At 35.4% G+C, this 21,538-nt stretch overlaps 2 protein-coding genes across 4 annotated transcripts in view; one reads left to right on the plus strand and one right to left on the minus strand.

Moving 5' to 3' along the window:
* The window catches only part of LOC123554180 (signal peptidase complex subunit 2-like), a 44,703-nt gene extending 40,121 nt beyond the window's left edge, over positions 1-4,582 (minus strand). The window contains exons 1-2 of one of the 3 annotated variants that reach the window (XM_045344137.2): positions 4,517-4,577; positions 82-102 (exon numbers count right to left, since the gene is read on the minus strand). In XM_045344137.2, coding sequence (XP_045200072.2) covers positions 82-102; positions 4,517-4,525 — 30 coding nt within the window. In that variant the 5' untranslated portion in view covers positions 4,526-4,577. Of the gene's footprint in view, positions 1-81; positions 103-4,516 lie in introns of all 3 variants that reach the window. The other 2 variants (XM_053548349.1, XM_053548350.1) reach the window with 2 other exon arrangements.
* A 4-nt stretch (positions 4,583-4,586) lies between these two features.
* Positions 4,587-21,538, plus strand: part of LOC123554179 (serine/threonine-protein kinase Chk1-like) — a 38,555-nt gene continuing 21,603 nt past the window's right edge. Inside the window, exons 1-4 of the mRNA XM_045344136.2 lie at positions 4,587-4,735; positions 16,193-16,345; positions 16,949-17,048; positions 21,004-21,127. Coding sequence (XP_045200071.2) covers positions 16,275-16,345; positions 16,949-17,048; positions 21,004-21,127 — 295 coding nt within the window. The 5' untranslated portion in view covers positions 4,587-4,735; positions 16,193-16,274. The remainder of the gene's footprint in view (positions 4,736-16,192; positions 16,346-16,948; positions 17,049-21,003; positions 21,128-21,538) is intronic.

The raw sequence follows: 21,538 nt of genomic DNA on the forward strand, positions 1-21,538 counted from the left end.
TTTCATTTACAAAAAAAACTTTCAATATACATAAAGTGGTCAGGGTATTACTATCACCACCATTTTGCCCCCTTAACTAACCTGTTGTGTTTTCAAATCCTCCTACAAATAAGGAAATATCATTAATATTGGCAGAACGTTTTCCTGAAGCACACAGCTCACCACTATTGAAAACACGTGAAAAGAGATTCACAATAAAAAATGCATACTTTTTAATACATTTAGTGTTCTCTTTACAATGCCTTTGTGGGAATACTTTTAGATCTGTATTCAAGGATATTATCCTTGAATACAGACTTAAAAGTATTAAAACCACAAACCTGGTGGTATCCACTGTCAAGTTAATTTCACTGTCAAGAAAATTTTAAAGAGATTGACAACAGAATAAGTATGTATGCTACTTTGTTCAATAATTACATCTATAATTCAATGTAAAACAACTGACTGAAAGAAAATTTTAAGCCTTTCAACAACTACATTCTCTGTTAAGGTCACTTTAATTTAGATTTTTGGACCAAAGGGTCTAGCCGTCACAAAACCGGAAGTCTGGCCTGTAATAAATTTGAGCCGCACCATGAGAAAACCAACATAGTGCATTTGCAACCAGCATGGATCCTGACCAGACTGCACTGGACTGGATCCATGCTGGTCGCAAATGCACTATGTTGGTTTTTCTTATGGAGCGGCTCAAATTTTATGAATTCAGTATTTTTCAATTAAAATATAGTATTGTGCTTTAGATAGTAAGTTGCTTACCTACATCAGAAACAATTACAATTTTGTTATTGTGACAGGGAAAACATGGACAAAATTAATAGAAGTTTCAAAAATGAAATGTTGCATTAGAATATTTGGTAAATTTGGTAAAATATTTGAGAAAAAATAATGAGTCTAGAAGTGTTAGAAAAAACTCATTTTAACTGATTAAAATGATATAATATGCATTACACAAGTCATGACCATAAAAGATTTTTTTTCTTTTATAAATGTCAGCTGGGATAGTCTGTAAACTATAATAAACCTTTACACCAAAAATAGAAATTAGCGACTATTTCATCCAAGTCAGCCCCAAGTTGAGAATTATGAGGTATATTCAACCCATTTAAAGTTTCAACATTAATGAATATTAATGTTTAATTTATTGGAGTAAGTAAGTTTGACCAGAATAATATGACTTTTTTGGATTGTTTAACATCTTCGTTTTCCTAACAGTAAAATGCAGATACGGGTAAGGCTTTGCGGGATGACAACTATAAAATAACAGATCATAAAATAAGTCATCCCGAATGCCAAATAAGTAAGGCTACAGACCATGTATCTAGTTTACCAAACGGCTAGACATTTCCATTCTGGAAATTCTAGGGAATCACTTAGCCGAACTAATCCAACACATACAGTTTGTTTTATATTGTGATGGTCAGTGGCTGCAAATTTCAGAAATTAAAAAGCAGTCACTCAGCGACAGCAGTAGACCTTTGTCTCTAGGCAAAGAGTTATAAAAATAAATAGATCGGCAACTTGAAAGGCAGATAAAGCAAATCTCGCCAACATCCCGCGGCTGCAAACGAGATCTCGTTACCGGAAGTCTCCACGTGCCATTTTGTATGCAAATGATATGACACAGACACTGTCAGTTATTAATTATCACCGTATGACCACGCTTTTTTGAAAGTAAGAAACGTGTATTTATCTACCTATCTATTTATACTGCAGCGCTCCTCTCTGCGAGTATTATGTGCAGCTGCGCACCTGTACAAGAAGTTAAAAGTAGATTGGATCTGATAGGAGGATAAAAGTAATACACGGTGTGTATTGCAGTATAAATACAGTTGATAGTGTTAAAAACAAGAAGGATTTACAGATAAAAGCAGTTTAAAAACAGGTCTATCATGTTAAGCACAGGGATATAAATTAACACTCAGACCCTATTAGCCAACTGGGCTCCTTACAGGCAAATTCTAGGGGCCCAGCCTAAAAGTTAGGGGCCCAGCTATTATTAGCGGAAAAATATACAGTGGTTTAGATCGACAAAATTAATAATAAGTCTTGTAATTTGCTTCCTGCCAAAATAAATCAATTTCTTAAATATAATTACAGAACACTCGTCAAACTCACACTGAAAAGGGAAGTTGTAATCAACCAGTGCATGACATGTTCTAAATATAGGGCACAGGTTCTCAAACACAGACGCACTTAAAGTTTGAATGATTTTTGCAGCACTAGAGGATTTGGGTTGTTTATGGGCATTTTGACAGAGACTGCACGCTTATGGACATCTGAATTCTAGTATTTTGTTACATTGTCGAGTTACAGGACTCTCAACCCGTCACGAAATTATTACTTGTACAAAAAGTACAAACCATGTTGCGGTCGGTGTTCTATGCAGCCGCGGCCTGTTAACATCTCTACCATTTTTCATTAAAAGTCCTCATTGGCCTTTAGGTCTTTTAATAATCCTGATAATATTTCCTTTCGCCGCGACCGGCCGTTCTAAGCTCTTTAACAACCTTCAATAAACCTCTACTTTCTAGTGCTGTATTTCTATGGGCGCAGCCATTGTAAGTGACGGAGTAAATGATCCGCGTATTCCGATTGGCCGTAGTATATATCGGTAATTTTGATTGGTCGATTTAAGTGACGTAGTAGTGCATATTAATAAGACAGTCTGGGAAAAACCCAGAATATTGACATTAATAGGAGAATCCAAAGCCATTCGCCGGCTGGACGACTATTTTGGAAAATTGACTCGACCAGCTTCAAATCTGGTCGCACTGGGCGAGTGTTAATTTATATCCCTGAAGCATTGTGTACAAGTTTGGTCACACCCTGTTTAAACTGATTCAGGGTGGGGGCTTGCACAAGTTGTACTGGAAGGGCATTCCAAAGTACTATGGTGGCTGGGAAGAAAGAGTACTTATAGTAATTACAGGGAGTGAGGATCTGAGTATAGGAGTGGGGATGCATATGTCTTGTTAGACGGGATGGGGGACTGACATAGGGGGGGAGTGGCACAGCAACCAAACCATTCACTATCTTGTAGAACATATTTTGTGCTTAAGACTATTTCATATTAAAAAAATGTTGTTTTAGAAGCTAACATGTATTTTACATGTAGTTTTAAAGGTACAAATTGCAACTCCATGCTCGCTTCACTAAGATAACGACGAGTAACGCTCGGACGCGAGATTACAGCCAGTTGCCATTCTGTGTATTTTATACTTCTTTGGTCTAGGGAATCAATGTAACTGGTAAGTGTAGAGTCACTGGACCTATGCTCGCCCAGGCACATGCTCGCCCATTTTTTAATTTGATGCCAGATTGTGTAATAAGGATGCAAACTTTTATCAGATGTGTTGTTTATTTTTTGTACCCTTTGTGTCTCACTATCTGTCCTCACTTTTGAAGAGTTTCCGGTTCCGGTCAAGGTCGATAGCAGACGAAAATAAAAGTGAAAGTGAAACCAAAAGTGAAAGTGGCCAAAAAGAAACATGACTTAAAATAAATATTTTCAAAAACACTGGTTAAAAACTGTTGCAAAACTAAAGGTTAAACATATTATGAACTTTTTATGCAGTTTATTTCAAACTATCAGACCAAATAATGATTTTATATCAGCAAATATTCGTCGACTCCGGGCTGTCAAAATTGTTTTCGAAATGCTGCTTCCAGGGCAAAAACAATTACAGACAATTTTACCATCATCTTTTACATCTAGTTTATTTAAATGTAATTAAAAATATGTTTTTTATGCAATTTTGTGATTCGTCTGCACCCTACCCATAACTTCTAGGCAAGAATGCTGCATCATTAGTTTTTACAGTAAATACGTTTTGATAACTTCTATTGTATAACTATCATGCTTTTTGCGGGAGTAAATATGTTGTTGAGAATACTGATAGATTAGACTAAATGTTTATCTTGTCATTAAATACATAAATGGTTTTCTTTTAAAAATATATCCACTGGGCGAGCATGGGTCCTGTCCACCTGGAAAAACGATGGAAACAGTATAGTGGTGTTATGCCCGATTTTCAAAGTCCGGGATGTAAGTGTTTACTAAAAATTGGGTCATTTGAATGGGGCAATGCCTGGGTAGAACAAACAAGGCAAAGAAGTTGATATATAGTATTACAATAAAAATATTGTAATTTTAATGCCTTTTCTGGGCGAGGACTGGTCCAGTCAGTCTAAGTTGTAACATCCCTTTATATCTAAAAATACTGCAAAGCATTTCGAAACTAATGACCTGTTAAAAGATTATCAATTTCAGATGTTCTAAGAATGTGTCCAGTTAGAATAGGCTGAAACGCATTACTTTAAATATTAATGTTCAAACGGTTATGTGCCCGGACACTATGCAACATATGCATCGATACATATGGAATTTCCGTAAGTGTAAACAGATGTTAGTTATATCAAAAGTTTAACAAATATCACTCATTGAGATTACATTTAAATTGCATAACGTTTAAATTGTATCAGCATCACAGACCAAGGGTAAAATTGTGATTTTTACCTTTCCCATTTTGATTTCTGAAACAGGAAGTACACGTCGACTCACTGATTGCTCCCCCTGATTCCTGACTCTTCAATGCGAAGGAAAGCGCCAAAAGTAAACAACAGAAAATAAATAGGAAATGCACGTTGTTTATTCAAACATAAACTGTTTAAAGTTCTCCAAAATCGATTGCGTAATTGAACAATGCATTAAACCTTGGGCCATCAAATTATTATGGTAATTCATGCCTCTTTATTTCTTAGTGGTACAGTATAACTTGCGTCTGGGTACGAATATTCGTCCCAGATATGTATGTATGTATGTAGATTAGATTCGAACTATTACAATCTTGACTTCATAAGCAGCTATCTGACATACATAAGGTGAAGAGACAGTTGCATTTAGCAACACTAGTTAAGCACAAATCATCAAATTTAAATCTTATATGAACTGACTGGGCCAGCAACGTCTGTTGTAGTAGTTCTGGCTAACATAATTTACTTAAGTCTTAAGGCCTAAAAAAAAACATTTCTTTGTTTCCGGTAACATGCTCAAAAAAATTAGGGTAGGTAGGTCGGAAAATATTTTTTTTTTGACATTTTTTTTTATTAAGGGAGACTTTTCGGAAATTATTTTTTTGTCAAAAAATGATTAAAAATAAGGGGGTTATGCCTTTAGAGCATCAGTAAATTGATTTCTAACATCACTGGCCATGTTTAAAGCATAAAAAGTGCAGTTTTGCATCTTTTTGTTAAAAAGTTGAAAAAAATATTCTCTAAGGCCATAAAAACATTTAGGGTCGGGCCAAAAATTTAGGGTAGGTCGGGATACCGGAAACAAACAATTTTTTTTTTACGCCTAACTGATGATGTTTTTATTTTCTGATGGTCTTGTCCATTAAGTAATGGCGAAACCCAATTTTGTTAACTAACCAGTATCAAACCGCAACATCTCGCACTGTCTCTTGTGAGAAACTAATGAGGCCTAAAAAAAAAAGTTGTTTGTTTCCAGTGACATGGCCAAAAAAAATAGGGTAGGTAGGTAGGCATTTTTTTTTTTTTTTTTTTTTTTTTTTTTTTAACCTGCATGTAACACTACCGTAGTTTCAAACAGGGAGATTATAAACCTTATAAACATGCATCCTATTGTTTTGTTTGATTTACACCCGAATGTACAATGACTGATGATGTTTTAGCAATATAAAATGCCGTTTGATTGTGTATTTAAATATTATGAAATAAATATTTGCTTTACATGTTTGCGTTTTGTTGTTGTTGTTTTTTCATTTCCAGATTTATAAGCCCATCCGATTAGCTCAAGGTAGATCAGTCGATCTACGGATCAAGTGGTCATAGGATCATTGTGTCCTATATCATTCATAGGGGTGTAACGATACATCGAACTATCGATGCATTGCGATACTAAGTGTCCCGATAGCATGCATCGATAGAAAAGTCACGATCCAATAACAATCGCCGATAGTTCCTTCAACAATCGATAGTTTCGATAGTTTTGAAATTTTTGTAAATACAGAAATAATTAATAATTTATAAACCAAGAAACAGAGCCAGCTTTCATTTGCGCCTCGGAGAATGTTAACGTCTCCATTACAATAATTACCCTCACGGAATTAAACTACCAAAAAGGACTGAGAAGTCTGGGAGATAATTAATAAATTTAGTTTCTTAGAAACTTTGATTAAATATATTTAAATAACCTGTTAATTTTAGATGAGAAAATGTGCTATGGACATAGAGAAAGAAGGCTCAGTATATACTTGTATTATACAGCAAACTGTTCGGTAGGGCCCTTCATTTAGTGTTGGTACACCTTAATCCGATCCGTTAATTTTCGTCTTTTTTGATGCTTTGGTTTATTAAACATGTTGACATTCGCAACAAAATGGCCGATTCGTTTGAGTATACCTTGCATAGGTTTATTGTTTTACTTATTTTTCCAAAGCCAAGGAAGGCAAGAAATATTTAATGTTAGAATTATTTCTGTCCGTTTCAGTTATACAAACATCTCAATGTGTGTTAACAGCAATTATAAACAGTGCCGTCTCTTACACTGTGTAACAATGCCAGTTGGTAGCTTTACTGTATAAAATATGATGGCCGATAACTATTGCAATAGTATTGCAATAGTAACCTGCAATAGAATAGTATCGCAATAGTTTTTAAGCGATATCAATAGTATTGCAATAGTCAAAATTGGCCTCAATAGTCACGCCTAATCATTCATTCTCCGCCGCTAATTCATGTGGAGAAATTGGCAATTACTTGCGGAGAACATGGTTTATATTTAATTAAACGTGAAACTTGAATGAAATCTTGCTGTGGATTCTCTCTTTAAACAATATAATTTTAATATTGAATATTATACAACAACCAACATTTATATTTCAAACTAAAACCAAGTAAAAGCACACTGGCCAGGAATATGACTTGCATCTTTGATCTGCATTGAGATTAATACCATCAGCCCCTACCCCAGTCTAAAATTCTGGATTAACTGGAAATGCCAGACAATGAAATTTTGACTGGTATGCCCAAATTGTGAATTATTAAAGCTGCAAGTGGTTGTTCAACGTCTTACTACTACTATAAGTCCCATCTAAAACCTGACTTTTCAAGCCTCTGCAGGCCTCGACCTTGACTTTTTTCAGCAGGTCCACCAACTGCTGAAATCTAGTAGACCTGCTCAGACTTTAGTGGACCTCCAAACGTCATAACTTCAATTGACTTAAAGAAACAGGGCTTATTTCTAAAATAATTAAAAATGGAAGACTAGCAATCTGTTATCCCGAAAAATAATTATTTTGTAAAGTGTCCCAAAATATGGACACAATAATCATCATCCACCCGACGTCGACCCGTGTTGAAAGTGAAAAAAAAAAAAAAAATTAACAATTATCGGTAATTATTCTGATGATAAACTAAGTAATTAGCCTTGTTTTCATCATCAATTAACACCCCCTCAAAGAGCTAAAAGAAGTGTGTCAGTTATTATGGCATCTGAAGTGGAGATCAAAGCGGTATAGTTGCCCGAGATTGTCATGGCATTACGTCATGTTTTCGCGCCATGTGACACATCACTGTCTAATCGTACTTTCTCGATTCCTTAAATTGTTGAGAAGAAATCAATAAAAAAGTTTTTTCTTTATCTTTTTTTAAAAGGGAATGTGCAATATCCCGAATAAACTGACATGTAAATGTGTCAAACCGTGAACAATGATAGTGGATAGCCTACCTCTGTGACCTATTTGCCCTCAAGGAATTTTACATTATTGTTTGAAAATAATATCTAACAAAGTGTTGTGTCAAAAAATACATATACAATGAATAATTTAAAATTTACTAAAATCAGCAACAACATCATACTACTTTATTTTAAAACCACATTTCTATTTACGTTCACGAGGTCATGTAACCTATTCTGCCGTGCTAACAGAAATCTGTTTGCCAAAAATCGTTTTACTCCATGTATTTAAATTGCTGCCGCTTTTTCATTATTTAAGATTTTTTAATTGTGTTTTTTGTACATTTTGGTCAAAAGTCTGAATTTTATTACCATAGTATGTACCGTTTATTTACTTTAAGAAAGAAGTAAATAATCAAGATCACGCTGTTAGAAATTTTACAAAACATTATATGAAAATTTGATCGTTTTTAAAGAATTTTGCCTACATTCCTGTGGATATCTTATTAAAATTGTTATAGAACTCAAACTGTATTAGTTCTCAAGCGGTGTTGAAAATTTGAAGCGATTATATTAAAAAATGAATGCACTATACGCGTTTTTTTGTGTCAAAAGTAACCGCGATGTAAAATAGATATTACAATAGGGCGCACGTGCTTGTGGAATGGAAAATTACCAGCACGACGTTTTGATATTTTTACGATTCGCGGGTAAATTCCAGTTAATCCAGGTAATTTTGCCTGATGTAATTTCTCAATTTGGTAAAGTTACCACGAAAAAAACCACTCGCCCGATCGGTGGAGTAGTCCATTCGTGCAAAGAGCTATAAAAATAATAATATACTCATTTGCAAAAATATGCGGCCCGATTTTACCGCTAAAAAAGTTTAGGGTCGGCGGTAAAAAAATAGGGTAGGTCGGGTCACCGGAAACAAACAACTTTTTTTTTTACGCCTGATGTCATGCAACCGCTCGGAGCATGTGGTTATTTTTAAAAATCAGGATCAAAATTTTACCTATTTATGATCATAATTTAATCATAAACATAACCCTTTTCAATAAAATTAATAAAAAACATACCTTAGAATGTTTAAATTCCCAGAAAAGATCAATAAATAACGATTCTGTACAGCCTATTGGTTTTCAAAATCAGCGTTTTCTTTCCTTTTTTATAAAGTACCCCTAAAAGGACTTTTTCCCAATTGAAAAATACAATCTTTTTTCCCAATTATCATTTGAAAATTCCCCAAATGACCAAATTAAGTTTGCATTTTGATGATTGCAGAAGAAAAACTTAGTTACATTGACATTCACCATGATTTAACCATTTAAACAGTTTGTTTGATGCTATTTACATGGCGTGAATTAAAGGAAGAAGCATTCTAAATGATGTTATTAATTAACTATAAAAATTCCGAATCTGAGTTAAAACCCTGCTATTTTTCCCAATTTATCCGGTACCGGACCTTATCCCAAAAGGGCAAAAAAAATCACTGAAAATGTAGAGTACCCTGCATGATCAGGTGACAACTGCAATGGCGGACAAAATATTGCAGACATGGGTACCAATTTGAAACTTGTGTGTATAACTCGTGTTCTAATTATCCAAAAAATAAAATTAATAATATTTTAAAGTAAAAGGTGAGTCCATTGCATTTCATTTGATGAAATTATAGCGTGACAGACTTCTGGCACGATTCCTGGTTAGGTTTCAGTATAGGATTTGTTTCATCTTAGAGATCCGTAACAGCATACAAACATCTCTGACTCTGAGCTGAATTTTTTTAGCTACTGTCATAGCTGAGGTGTTTATATGCTGTCCTGGATCTCTGAGCTGAAATGAATCCCATATTGAAACCTAACCAGAAATCATGCCAGAAGTCTGTCATAATTTCCTCAGATGAAATGCCGTTGACTCACCTTTTACTTTAAAATATTTCTTATCAATTTTTCTTTTGATTTGACATAAAATTAGTCTAAATAATGAGACCTCGGTTATACCGATTTTACATTCTGATATTTTATGTTGTCTACCTAGAGGTCTCAACGAGAAACAATCAAAACTATGGTGGCAAATGTGATCGATGGAAATTCAGATTTATCTGTAGTCACGGAATTATTTCGGTTGTAACTGCTTACCTGTTTTAAATCGTAAATGGTAAATAAAAAATGTAAATAAATGGCATATTTATGAAGATTTTCTGTTTTTATAAAAATTAAACCTCTAACGATTCGAGTTGTCTTCATGTAATGGCGGCTGAAAGAGCGACCAATGAAAACTCTTTGTGTAATAAAAATAAATCTGCACTGTTTGAAAGCGGTATGTGAAATATCGATACTAAAGCCATTCCAAATTGATATGTCGTTCGTTGGAACGACCGCATCAATAATTTCATTCCCGAGAAAAAGAAGAAAAAAAATCACCCGCCCGCACGTATATGAAAAGTCTCCGAAATTGTTTTTATCTTATTATGCGGTCTGGAATGATAACGGTAAAACAGATTTTATCGCTGTTTTAATGCGTCAGGGTGATATTGATCGGATTTTATGCGTTCATTATACATGTAGCTGATGACCCAAACTCAAAAAGTCAGGAATTAGGGGTTGTTAATCATTTTGTTTTAAATCTTGAGTGTCCATGCTAGTGCCACACATCGCCTTCGATGTGCCGGTAGGTGATGAAGTAGGCACGTTCTATGATTGTTCAATACATTGAAAAGAATGAAGCCTGACTTGTAAGTTGTAAGACGTGCACGAGTGACAAGAATGCAATTAAAATATTTGGATTAAACATAGAACTATTGTTCAGATATAAAGTTTTCAAACCACTTGTTATCAGTTGTTCAGTTCAGTATGTTAGATTTAGAGCCAAAGCCGATTGCTATCTTAAAAAAAAAGTTTAATTGTTCAAGATCCTGACTGATCATTATATTATCTCGCCCCAAATCTTTTTGAAAGTAGATAATATATAACTTCTTTAGTACAGCAGTCAGATATTCTAACAAAATGCATTTAGTCAATTGTTTAAAAATTGTTTAGCTTTTCAAATAAGTAGTGTATATAAAAATAACTTTTAACAAAATCTGTCCTTTTATAACCCCAATTTTCCCTGGTGGTATATTAATTGGCTGTGAATTGATTCAAAGAAAGAAACTGAAAAGAACAGACCTCCCCAACTCTTAAATTTCTATGTCAATCAAATCACAATAAATAACACTTTTAAGGGGTAGGGGGGCATGTTGGGATGATTCTTTGTCCGTCTGTTACCATTTTTGACTGAAATGAACATCTACTGAAAAACCTTAAGCTGGCCTTATCTTATATGTTAGTCCACTCAGGTGCCTGTTTTGTCTTAAATATTCCTCATTCTCTGCCGTTAACTAGGCACGCCTTCAGATTGATGTAGAAAAATCAAAATTGAAAATTAGACACACATCCCTTAGTAATTATAAATACAAAATAAAAAAAAAGTTATTCAGTGAATTTTGGCAAGAATTCATTTGCAAAATCATTCATGTAGTCTTTAGAACATGTTTAGGCTATCTACTGTGATTGTCACACTGTTAATAATTGATTTTTTTTGTTATTTCTAAGGAAATGTTAACTTCATGTACAATGATAACTGCCTTCTCAAGGGTCTCAATAAGAAAAAAAAAATAAAAAAAACACCCGCTCGCTCCATGTAAAATCTACCCGCCTCTGAAAAAATCAAAATTGAGAAGAAAAAAAATGAAAAAAAAAATCGCTCACTCGCTCCTATTTTTTTTGAAAATTTTCCGAAGAACTATTAATGAATTTGGTATGGCCTAACCGGCGTAATTCGTGTGATCAAAAATGAGCATGTGAGAAAAGGTAAAGCAACTGAAGGTATTTGGCTTCAATAGGAAGTGAAGAAATGTCACCATTTCTGATTTTTGATTAGGCAGAAATTCATTTTAAGGTATCCAAACCGCAATACAACAAATATTGATGCCTGGTAGGCTCATATAAATTTTGGTATCATTTGAAAGTATGAAAAAAAAATATATAAGTTATGAGACAAAAATATGTCAGAATTTTTATTCTTTAACCTGAGCAATGCTCCTTGTGCTGTAGTGATGTAAAGGTAATGCTGAATTACTTAACTTGTACATCCAAGTGTAATCCATATAGTTACAGTTTTTAACGTGGGTGGCTACTAAAACTAAAATGTTTTTACTGTTTTTACGACGCAATGGTTCTACACCGTACTCATGTGTTTACCTGTGATTGGCCATTTTCCAATATGTAATACACGCGTGTTAAACCTTGGCATTTTTTAACTGCCATAGTTTGAAAGTTTCTCAAGGAATCTTGGTAATATATACATCATCGGAAAGGAAAGATTACAGGCTTTCTATGTATGTATTTCTTTTTTTGATCCATCGCTTTATTCTAATGTAATTCCCACCCGACGGATTCCATGGGGTATTACGTACGCATAGAAGAAAACCTTCCCAAGTTGACCCAAGACATTTTTTACCTTTTCCAGTTTGTACTCTGATGCAGGTATCGACAAGTCAAAAAAAATACAGCGATATTCAAATCTCTAGTACAATTATTTGGACTAACATTAAATAAACCATGCAACAAATTCTGAACATAAACATACAAATTCAGGTCTTTACACCTCTGGGACAATACACCCTGGGACTTTACACCTCCCAAACCTGAGACATTACTCCTCCCAAAAGTTTGGGATAATAATTTTATGTGATTTTAAAACTTGATGATAACCAGTACTTGTTTGTTTATTTATTAATTTATTCATTTAATAACAACCAATTGACAATCCTTTTATGAGTTTCCAGGTGTAATACAAGATGTTTACTTTGCTAACAATATGCTAATCTAATCATATCTCCACTAATGGGATTATCGACAGGTGCTAAAATGATTGCTTGAATAAACTGTTGATTGTTTAATTTCAATTTAATTCATTTCTCTTGGGTCATAATGTAACAGAGTTATGAATATGTTTATTGATTTTAATTGTGAATTTCTTTTTATAATACAATATTTAGAAAGGGTTATATACGAGGATTGTTCAAATATGAATGCATCTAAGCACATAAAAATGTATCCTTGATAGATTTCAATGAAAATTTTATTTGGTCCCCTCGAAGTATTCACCTCCAACAGATATGCAGCTTGTTTTCCAATCCATGTATTTGACATGTAAAAATTTGTTGTACATGTTATGTGTATGTTGCTTCAAAAATAAATATTGTTTAAACTAACAGATACGCAAAGTTTCAGTCTTCTAATCCAATCCTTGAAGGCATTTTCATAGTTTTTAGCTCACCTGTCACAAAGTGACAAGGTGAGCTGTTGTGACCGCTTGATGTCCGTCATGCCTAGTGCGTCGTCAGTCGTGCGTCGTCCGTCAACAATTTCTAAAAAAATCTTTTTCTTGAAAACCACTGGGCAGAATTACACCAAACTTCACACGATTAATCCTTGGTTGGCCCCTTTTCAAAATTTTTCAAAGAATTGAATTCCATGCAGAACTCTGATTTCCATGGCAACAGGAAGGAAAAACTTTAAAAATCTTCTTCTCAAAAACCAGAAGCCCTAGAGCTTAGATATTTGGTGTGAAGCATTGCCTAGTGGATCTCTACCAAATTTGTTCAAATCATGACCCCGGGATCAAAATTGACCCGGCCCCAGGGTTCACTTGATTTTACATAGGAAAATCTTAAAAAATCTTCTTCTCAAAAACCAGAAGCCCTAGAGCTTAGATATTTGACATGTAGCATTGCCTAGTGGACTTCTACTAAAGTTGTTCAAATCATGACCCCGGGGTCAAAATTGACCCCGCCCCAGGGGTCACTTGATTTTACTTAGATTTCTATAGGAAAATCTTCAACAAAATTTAAAAAATAAACCAGAAGGCCTAGAGCTTAGATATTTGACATGTAGCATTGCCTAGTGGACCTCTACAAAATTTGTTCAAATCATGACCCCCGGGGTCAAAATTGACTCTGACCCAGGGGTCACTTGATTTTACATAGGAAAATCTTCAAAAAATTTCTAAAAATAAACCAGAAGGCCTACAGCTTAGATATTTAACATGTAGCATTGCCTAGTGGACCTCTACAACATTTGTTCAAATCATGACCCCTTGGGTCAGAATTGACCCGCCCCAGGGGTCACTTGATTTTACATAGGAAAATAGATCTTAGATATTTGACATGTAGCATTGCCTAGTAGACTTCTACAAAATTTGTTCAAATCATGACCCCCGGGATCAAATTGACCCTGCCCCATGGGGTTACTTGATTGTACATAGAAAAATCTTCAAAATTTTCTTAAAAAAAAACCCAGAAGGCCTAGAGCTTAGATATTTGACATGTAGCATTGCCTAGTGGACCTCTACAAAATTTGTTCAAATCATGACCCCCCGGGGTAAAATTGGCCCGGCCCCAGGGGTTACTTGATTGTACATCGGAAAATCTTCTAAAAAATTTCTAAAAATCATCAGTTTGATATTTGAAACATGTAGCTCATATTACTCAGGTGAGCGATCCAGGGTCATCATGACCCTCTTCTTTCTAATTATACTATGAAGACACTGGACTGTTGCAGAACCGAGGTGTTTGCGCTGCACAAATTTTCGACCAGAAAGGTATTTTTTATGCCCCCGAAGGGAGGCATATTAGTTTTCAACTGTCCGTCCGTTCGTTAGTTTGTTCGTTCGTCACAACTTTAACTTTTTGCATGAAGGCACTTTACTTGCGAACCACTGCACCCAGGACCTTCAAACTTCACATGCTGATAGTACTTATTGAGTACACGACCCCTACTGACTTTGGGGTCACAAGGTCATAGGTCAAGGTCACCAGGTCAAAGGTCAAGGCACTGCGGGGGCATTTGTCACCATTAGTGACAGCTCTTGTTGAGCCTTGGGAATAAAAAGAAATCACATGGGGCTAGGTCAGGTGAATAAGGAGGGTGAGGGAGCACAACAACCTTTTCCTGCTTCGGAAAGTCTTGTACAATAGATGCCTTGTGCGATGACGCATTGTCATGTAGTAATCTGACATTGGCCAAACCAGTTGCGGGTCTTCGATTTTTGAAATATTTCTTCAGTTTTCGAAGAACTTTAGTCTTTTAAAACTTCGCATTTACGGAATAGCCTTTAGGTACAGCAACCTGAATGGCAGGACCCTGAGTTGTGAAGAATATGGCATACATTACCTTCTTGACACTCATGGTCCGCTTTGCAATGCATGGTAATTTGGAAACTGTTTAAGCAACATTTTTGCACATTGCACGCGTGCCTTTTTCTGCTCATCTGTCAACAGATGGGGAATCCATCTAGCACAGGTCTTTCTCATTTTCAAATTACGTTTCAGAATTGTTCGAGCTGCTCCTATTGAGATGCCAGCCATACTAGCTATTTGCCTAGCAGTGTATCTTGCATCAGTAGCAACTATTTCTTTCACTCTAGCAACCATCTTGGCAGACGTTGCTGTTTTCGGCCAACGGCCATGTGGTGCATCTTCTGTTGAAACTAATCCACATTTGAATTTCTTAAACCAACTAATAACTGTCGAAAAAGACATTTCATTATGCCTATAAACAGAAAAAGACATTTCATTAAGCCCATAAACAGAACATGTTTCATCAAAAATGTCTTTACACCCTATGCCAAGAATACAACGATTCTTAATATAGGACCGTATTTCAACGGCGTTCGCAGACCTTCTTCCAACCATTTTTGTATTAGTATACACAAATAGGCAATGGTTAGCGAGCGATAGACACAGCTAAAGTGAACGGATTTTAATGGGTGTGGTATCAATGTAAAGCTAACCTGTTTATCTACCCAATAGTCTTAATTTCCTCATGATTTTTGCATATTCAGCGAGATAACATTCTAGGTGCATTCATATTTGAACAATCCTCATATAAAAGCTTTTAGTCTCTGACAGTATCTTGTTCATAACTGAAGGAATTCAATTAAACCTTGATGTACTTGCTCACAGTGACAATGTTCATTATACATGTAGTGTGACCCATTTTGTACATACAAAATTTGGGTTTCTTGGTTAAATTTTTTGTTTAGGTCCACTTTTTCTCAAAATCTATAAGAACTACAGCTTTGAAACTTTGCACACTTGTTTATCATCATTAGGTGACTGTGTGGGTTAAGAACCATAACTCTGATATGCATTTTATCAGAATTATGACCCTTTTTGTACTTTGAAACTTTGCACACTTACTTATCATCATTAGATAACTATGAAGACCAAGAACCATAACTCTAACCTACATTTTGTCAGAATTATGGCCCTTTTTAAACTTAGAAATTCTGAACTGTAACTCACTGAGTCATTTCTTACATGCTATCCAGCACTTGCAGACGAGCGATGGCACCCGTAGGCGATGCTCTTGTTATATTTTTCAGTGATCTACTCTCATACATATGTTATAATATATCCATATATAATAAGAAAATTGTTTTATTCAGATTTGTTCTCTGGAGGATTTGAGACAATAATGTGACAGACAAAAAATCAAACATCTTGTGAAGATACTGTGATAATACACTGATGACAAGTGTAACAGCATTTGTAGAAGGCTGGGACTTTGTACAGACCCTTGGAGAGGGAGCGTATGGAGAGTAAGTCATTGCTATTTCTTACTTCTGTGAAACTAGTGCAAGCCATATGGTTTTGAGCTTGCCAATTTTAACAAGAAACCTACGGCTTTATTTAAGTTTTAGCCTGCTGGCGGCAAGCGACCAGTTCAGACCAAGATCAGCTTGCACATCAGGCTGATCATGCTATTCAGTTGGAAAATTTTCAGTGAACATCCCTTTGAATAATAAGTGGTACTACTCAAACTGAAAGAAATTAAGCAGGGAAAAGGTTAAGCTGAGACTTCTAATGCCATTTTAAAACTGAGATTGAACTGTTTTTGTCCATTTAACTCTTAATAATATTAACTTCAGTATTCATCTAAACCCTGTATTACTTTCTTACTGCAAGGTACAAATGTATTGTGTGAAATTACTTAATTTTGTGGGTATGAAATTTTGTGGTTTTGGCCAAACTGTTACTTTGTTGGGATACAAATTCATGAATTTCAACTTTTTCATTAAAATAAAATGAATCAGAATGGGATTTTTTGTACACTGGGGGTTTTAATTTTGTAGATTGATGTAATCATGAAATCCACAAAATTGTGGTCCCTGATGAAAAATATTTTTTTCTTTCTTTATTAGAGTGAAGTTGGCTGTGAACAATGAAACCCAAGAAGCGGTTGCTGTTAAAATCATCAATTTGGAACGAATGCCACAAGCTGAAGAGAATGTCAGAAAAGAGGTATTGAATATTTCCTTCTAAATTTGATTAAAAGGGTAGAGGTACTTCATCTTAAAATGTCACAAAAGAGGAAGTCACTGTGAATGTTGGACTTAAAACTGAAAGTGTAACATGTAACATAAGAGGTAGCAAATGATTAACTTAAAATATCACAGTAGAGGTAATGATTGTATGACTTAAGCTGAAAATGTCACTGATGAGGTAGTGAATGTTAGGCTTTAAAGGAATACTCGGTGTTTTTCCAAGACACAGAAAGAGACTGTTTTATCAAATTAAATTTTGCTATGGTGAACACTGTAACTGTGAAGTTGCAAAAACATGACAAATTGCTGATCAATGATCTGAACATGAAATTCAAATTGGCATTATCTTTTATTATGGCAAAAATGAATTACATTACTTATTTGAAGAGAAAAGTGTGCTATTACATTTAATAGCAAATTTCATTTCCTAACATTACATATTTAGGTTAAGTTAGAATATTTATGAAAATTGTGCAGATATGTGGTCAAAGTAAGAAATAATTGACCTATTTTAATCAAATATGTCAGTAAAATGTAAGAAACATGGATTCCACATTAATGAAAAGGATTTGGGCCACACCATGAGAAAACCAACATAGTGCAGGCTGGTCTGGATCCATGCTGTTCGCTAACTATTTCTCTCATTGCAATAGGCTTTGAAAGCGAACAGCATGGATCCTGACCGGACTGTGTGGATGCGCAGGCTGGTCAGGATCCATGCTGGTCGCAAATGCATGTTGGTTTTCTCATGGTGCAGCTCAATTTTTAGTTTTCCACAGGTCTCTGAATCCCTTTAACATAATATGTCACTGAAGAAATAATGTAATTTAACTTAAAAATGTAACAGAAGAGATAGTGAATGATTGATTTTAAGTTTGAATTTCACAGTAGACATAGTGAATATTTGTCGGAAGAGGTAGTGAGTGATTGATTTTGATTTAGAAAATGATTAAATTTGTAAGTATTTGACTTTGGAATGTCCTTGAAGACGTACAATGATTGACTAACTTATAGGTCTACTCTAATTTCAGTTTACAGGTAATGAGTGAGAAGTTGATTTTTTAGCTTGACTATACAAAGTTTATGGAGAGCTATCCTACTCACCCCTGGCGTCGGCATCTTTCCTTGGTTAAAGTTTTTTTTACACTTCCTCTTTATTCTCCTGATCTCTGTACTTACTTGATGGATTTGCTTTAAACTTGAAATAGACATTCCTCATCACCACCCACATCATATGGCACAAGGGCCATAACTCTCACACAAATATTTCTTGAATTATCCCCCCTTTTTAGCTGACCTGAGCAATGCTCAGGTGAGTTTTTCTGATCGCTCGATGTCCAGCGTCCAGCATCTGTCTGTCGTCCGTCAACATTTAGCTTGTGTATGCGATAGAGGCTGTACTTTTCAACTGATCTTCATGAATTTTGGTCAGAATGATTACCATGATAAAATCTAGGCCGAGTTCGAAAATGGGTCATCTGGGGTCAAAAAAAAATCCAATCTTAATGAAAATTGGTCAGAATATTTGTTTCCATGAAATCACTATGTCAAACATGTTTACACTGTTATGATGTGTTTATCAGGTGAGCGACCTAGGGCCATCTTGGCCCTCTTGTTACTTAGAATTTCAGGTGAAAGTTTTAATGCACTTTCACTCTATCTCAGTTATTCCTAAATGGATTTGATTCAAACTGAAAGTAATTGTTCCACATCATCTCCCACATTATATGACACAAGACCCATAACTCTGGTACCAATAATTCATGAATTATCCCCACTTTTTACTTAGAATTTCAGGTTAAAGTTTTGATGCACTTTCACTATATCTCAGTTATTAGCTCACCTGAGCCAAAGGCTCAGGGTTAGCTATTGTGATCACTCACCGTCCGTCCGTCGTCCGTCCACACTTTCCTTTAAACAACATCTCCTCCTAAACCACCAAGCAAATTTTGACAAAACTTCACAGGGATGTTCTTTGGATGGTCCTCTTTAAAAATTGTTCAAAGAATTGAATTCCATACAGAGCTCTGGTTGCCATGGCAACTGAAAGGAGAAACATTAAAAAATCTTCTTGTCCAAAACCACAGATCATAGGGCTTTAATATTTGACATGAAGCATCATCTAGTGGTCCTCTACCAAGATTGTTCAAATTATCCTCCTTGGGTCAAATATGGCACCGCCCTGGGGGGTCACATGGTTTACTTTGACTTATATAGGGAAAACTTTGAAAATCTTCTTGTCCAAAACCACAAAGCATAGAGCCTCATTATTTGGTGTGGAACATCATCTAATGGTCCTCTATGAAGTTTTTTCAAATAATGCCCCTGGGGCGAAAAGAGGCCCCGCCCCGGGGGTCCCAAATTTTACATAGAGTTATGTAGGAAAAAAATCTTCTCGTCTGAAACCGCAAGATCTAGGCCTTTGATATTTGGCATGTAGTGCCTTGTGGTCCTCTACCAAGATTATTCAAATTATTACCCTGGGGTGAAAAGAGGCCCCACCCCGGGGGTCCCAAGTTTTACATAGTCTTGAATAGGAAAAAACTAAAAATCTTCCTGTCTGAAACTACAAGGCCTAGGCTTTAGATATTTGGTGTGTTGCATTGCCTAGTAATGGTTATATTGCAGTAATTCGGTCAAAAATGTGCTTCCGTGGTGTAGTCGAAAGAAGTCCCTAATAAATAGATCCTATTGTTAGCTCGACTCGAATAGGGGAGCTATCCTACTCGCCCCGGCGTCGGCGTCAACGTTAGCGTGAGCGTCACACAAATGTTAAAGTTTGCGTACCACCCCAAATATTTTCAAAGTCCATTGAGATATTGCTTTAACATTTTGAATATTTGTTTACCATCATCACCCCAGTCTGTAAAAAGGAGGAGGCAACTCTATCAAGCATTTTGACTGAATTATTGCCCCTTTTCGACTTAGAATATGCTTATTGTAATGTTAAAGTTTGCGTACCACCCCAAATATTTTCAAAGTCCATTGAGATATTGCTTTCATATTTTGCATACTTGTTTACCATCACGACCCCAGTCTGTAAAAAGGAGGAGGCAACTCTATCAAGCATTTTGACTGAATTATTGCCCCTTTTCGACTTAGAATATGCTTATTGTAATCGGGGCCAGATGGGTTTGATCCAAATTTAGATTAGTTGTTCAACATCAACACTCACATCATATGACACAAGGGCCATAACTCTTGCACCAGTAATTTATGAATTATTCTCCCTTTTACTTAGAATTTCAGATTAAAGTTTTGATACACTTTCGTTACTAAATGGATTGATTCAAACTTAAAATAGTTTTTTCACCTTATCACCCACATCATGTGACTCAAGGTGCATAACTCTGGCACCAATTTTTTCATGAATTATGTCCCCTTTTACTTAGAATTTAAGGTTAATTTTGATGCATTTTCACTATATCTCAGTTATTATGAAATGCATTTGATTCAGACTTGAAGTAGTTGTTCCACATCATCACCCACATCATATGACACAAGGTGCATAACTCTTGCACCAATATTTTATGAATTATGCACCTTTTTGCTTAGAATTATACTTATATAGTGTTTTGAACCTCTCTTATTACTTAATATTTTTGACACAGACTTAAGCTATTGTGCAATATCTTCATCCACCATTGGAGTTATTAAACACTCCAGTGACAGCTCCAGTACATGTATCCTCAGATGTGCCCAGTTACACTATCCAGCATCGAAATAGTCAGGATTATGTACAAAAATGTTGAACCATGAGAGCATGATATGAGTTGGGGGTTTGTTTTGGTCACTGTTTAGGTATGCATACAAAAGATGTTGAACCATTAGAGCATAATATCAGTTGTTTTTTGGGTCACTGTTTAGGTATGCGTACACAAGATGTTGAACAATGGGAGCACAATATCTGTTGTTTTTTTGTCACTGTTTAGGTATGCGTACACAAGATGTTGAACCATGAGAGCATAATCAAGTTCTATGGTTTCCGTAAGGATGACAGCATACAGTATATCTTCCTGGAGTATGCTAGTGGTGGAGAACTGTTTGACAGAATAGGTATGTACAGTGTATAGAACAGGATTAGACTCCATTTGTTAAATTCATATTTTCATCCCCAGTCATCACAGCTTGAAGACTGATAACATACATGCATCTTCATACATAAATCTCTGAAACCTTTCAAAAAAAAAAAAGAAATGGTGTTGACAAAGGGATTAGTTTGCTGTTTTTATCCCCTCTAAAGGCAGAGGGATATTGTTTTTGGCGTTATCTGTCCATGTGTGAGTGCATCCAACCTTTGCTCACATTAGTATTATCTCACCCCACCCTTTAAAAGAAGAGTTTTTTCCCATTGATTTGTTTGAAAAAAGAAAGAAATTATAATTCAAGAAATGTTGAAGCTAGAATCACCAAAAGTCACTGAATGACATAATTATGCCCTTAGCTCACATTTTGTATCATCTCCCT

This window comes from Mercenaria mercenaria, chromosome 7 (genome assembly GCF_021730395.1).
Source record: "Mercenaria mercenaria strain notata chromosome 7, MADL_Memer_1, whole genome shotgun sequence".
Classification (NCBI taxonomy): domain Eukaryota; kingdom Metazoa; phylum Mollusca; class Bivalvia; order Venerida; family Veneridae; genus Mercenaria; species Mercenaria mercenaria.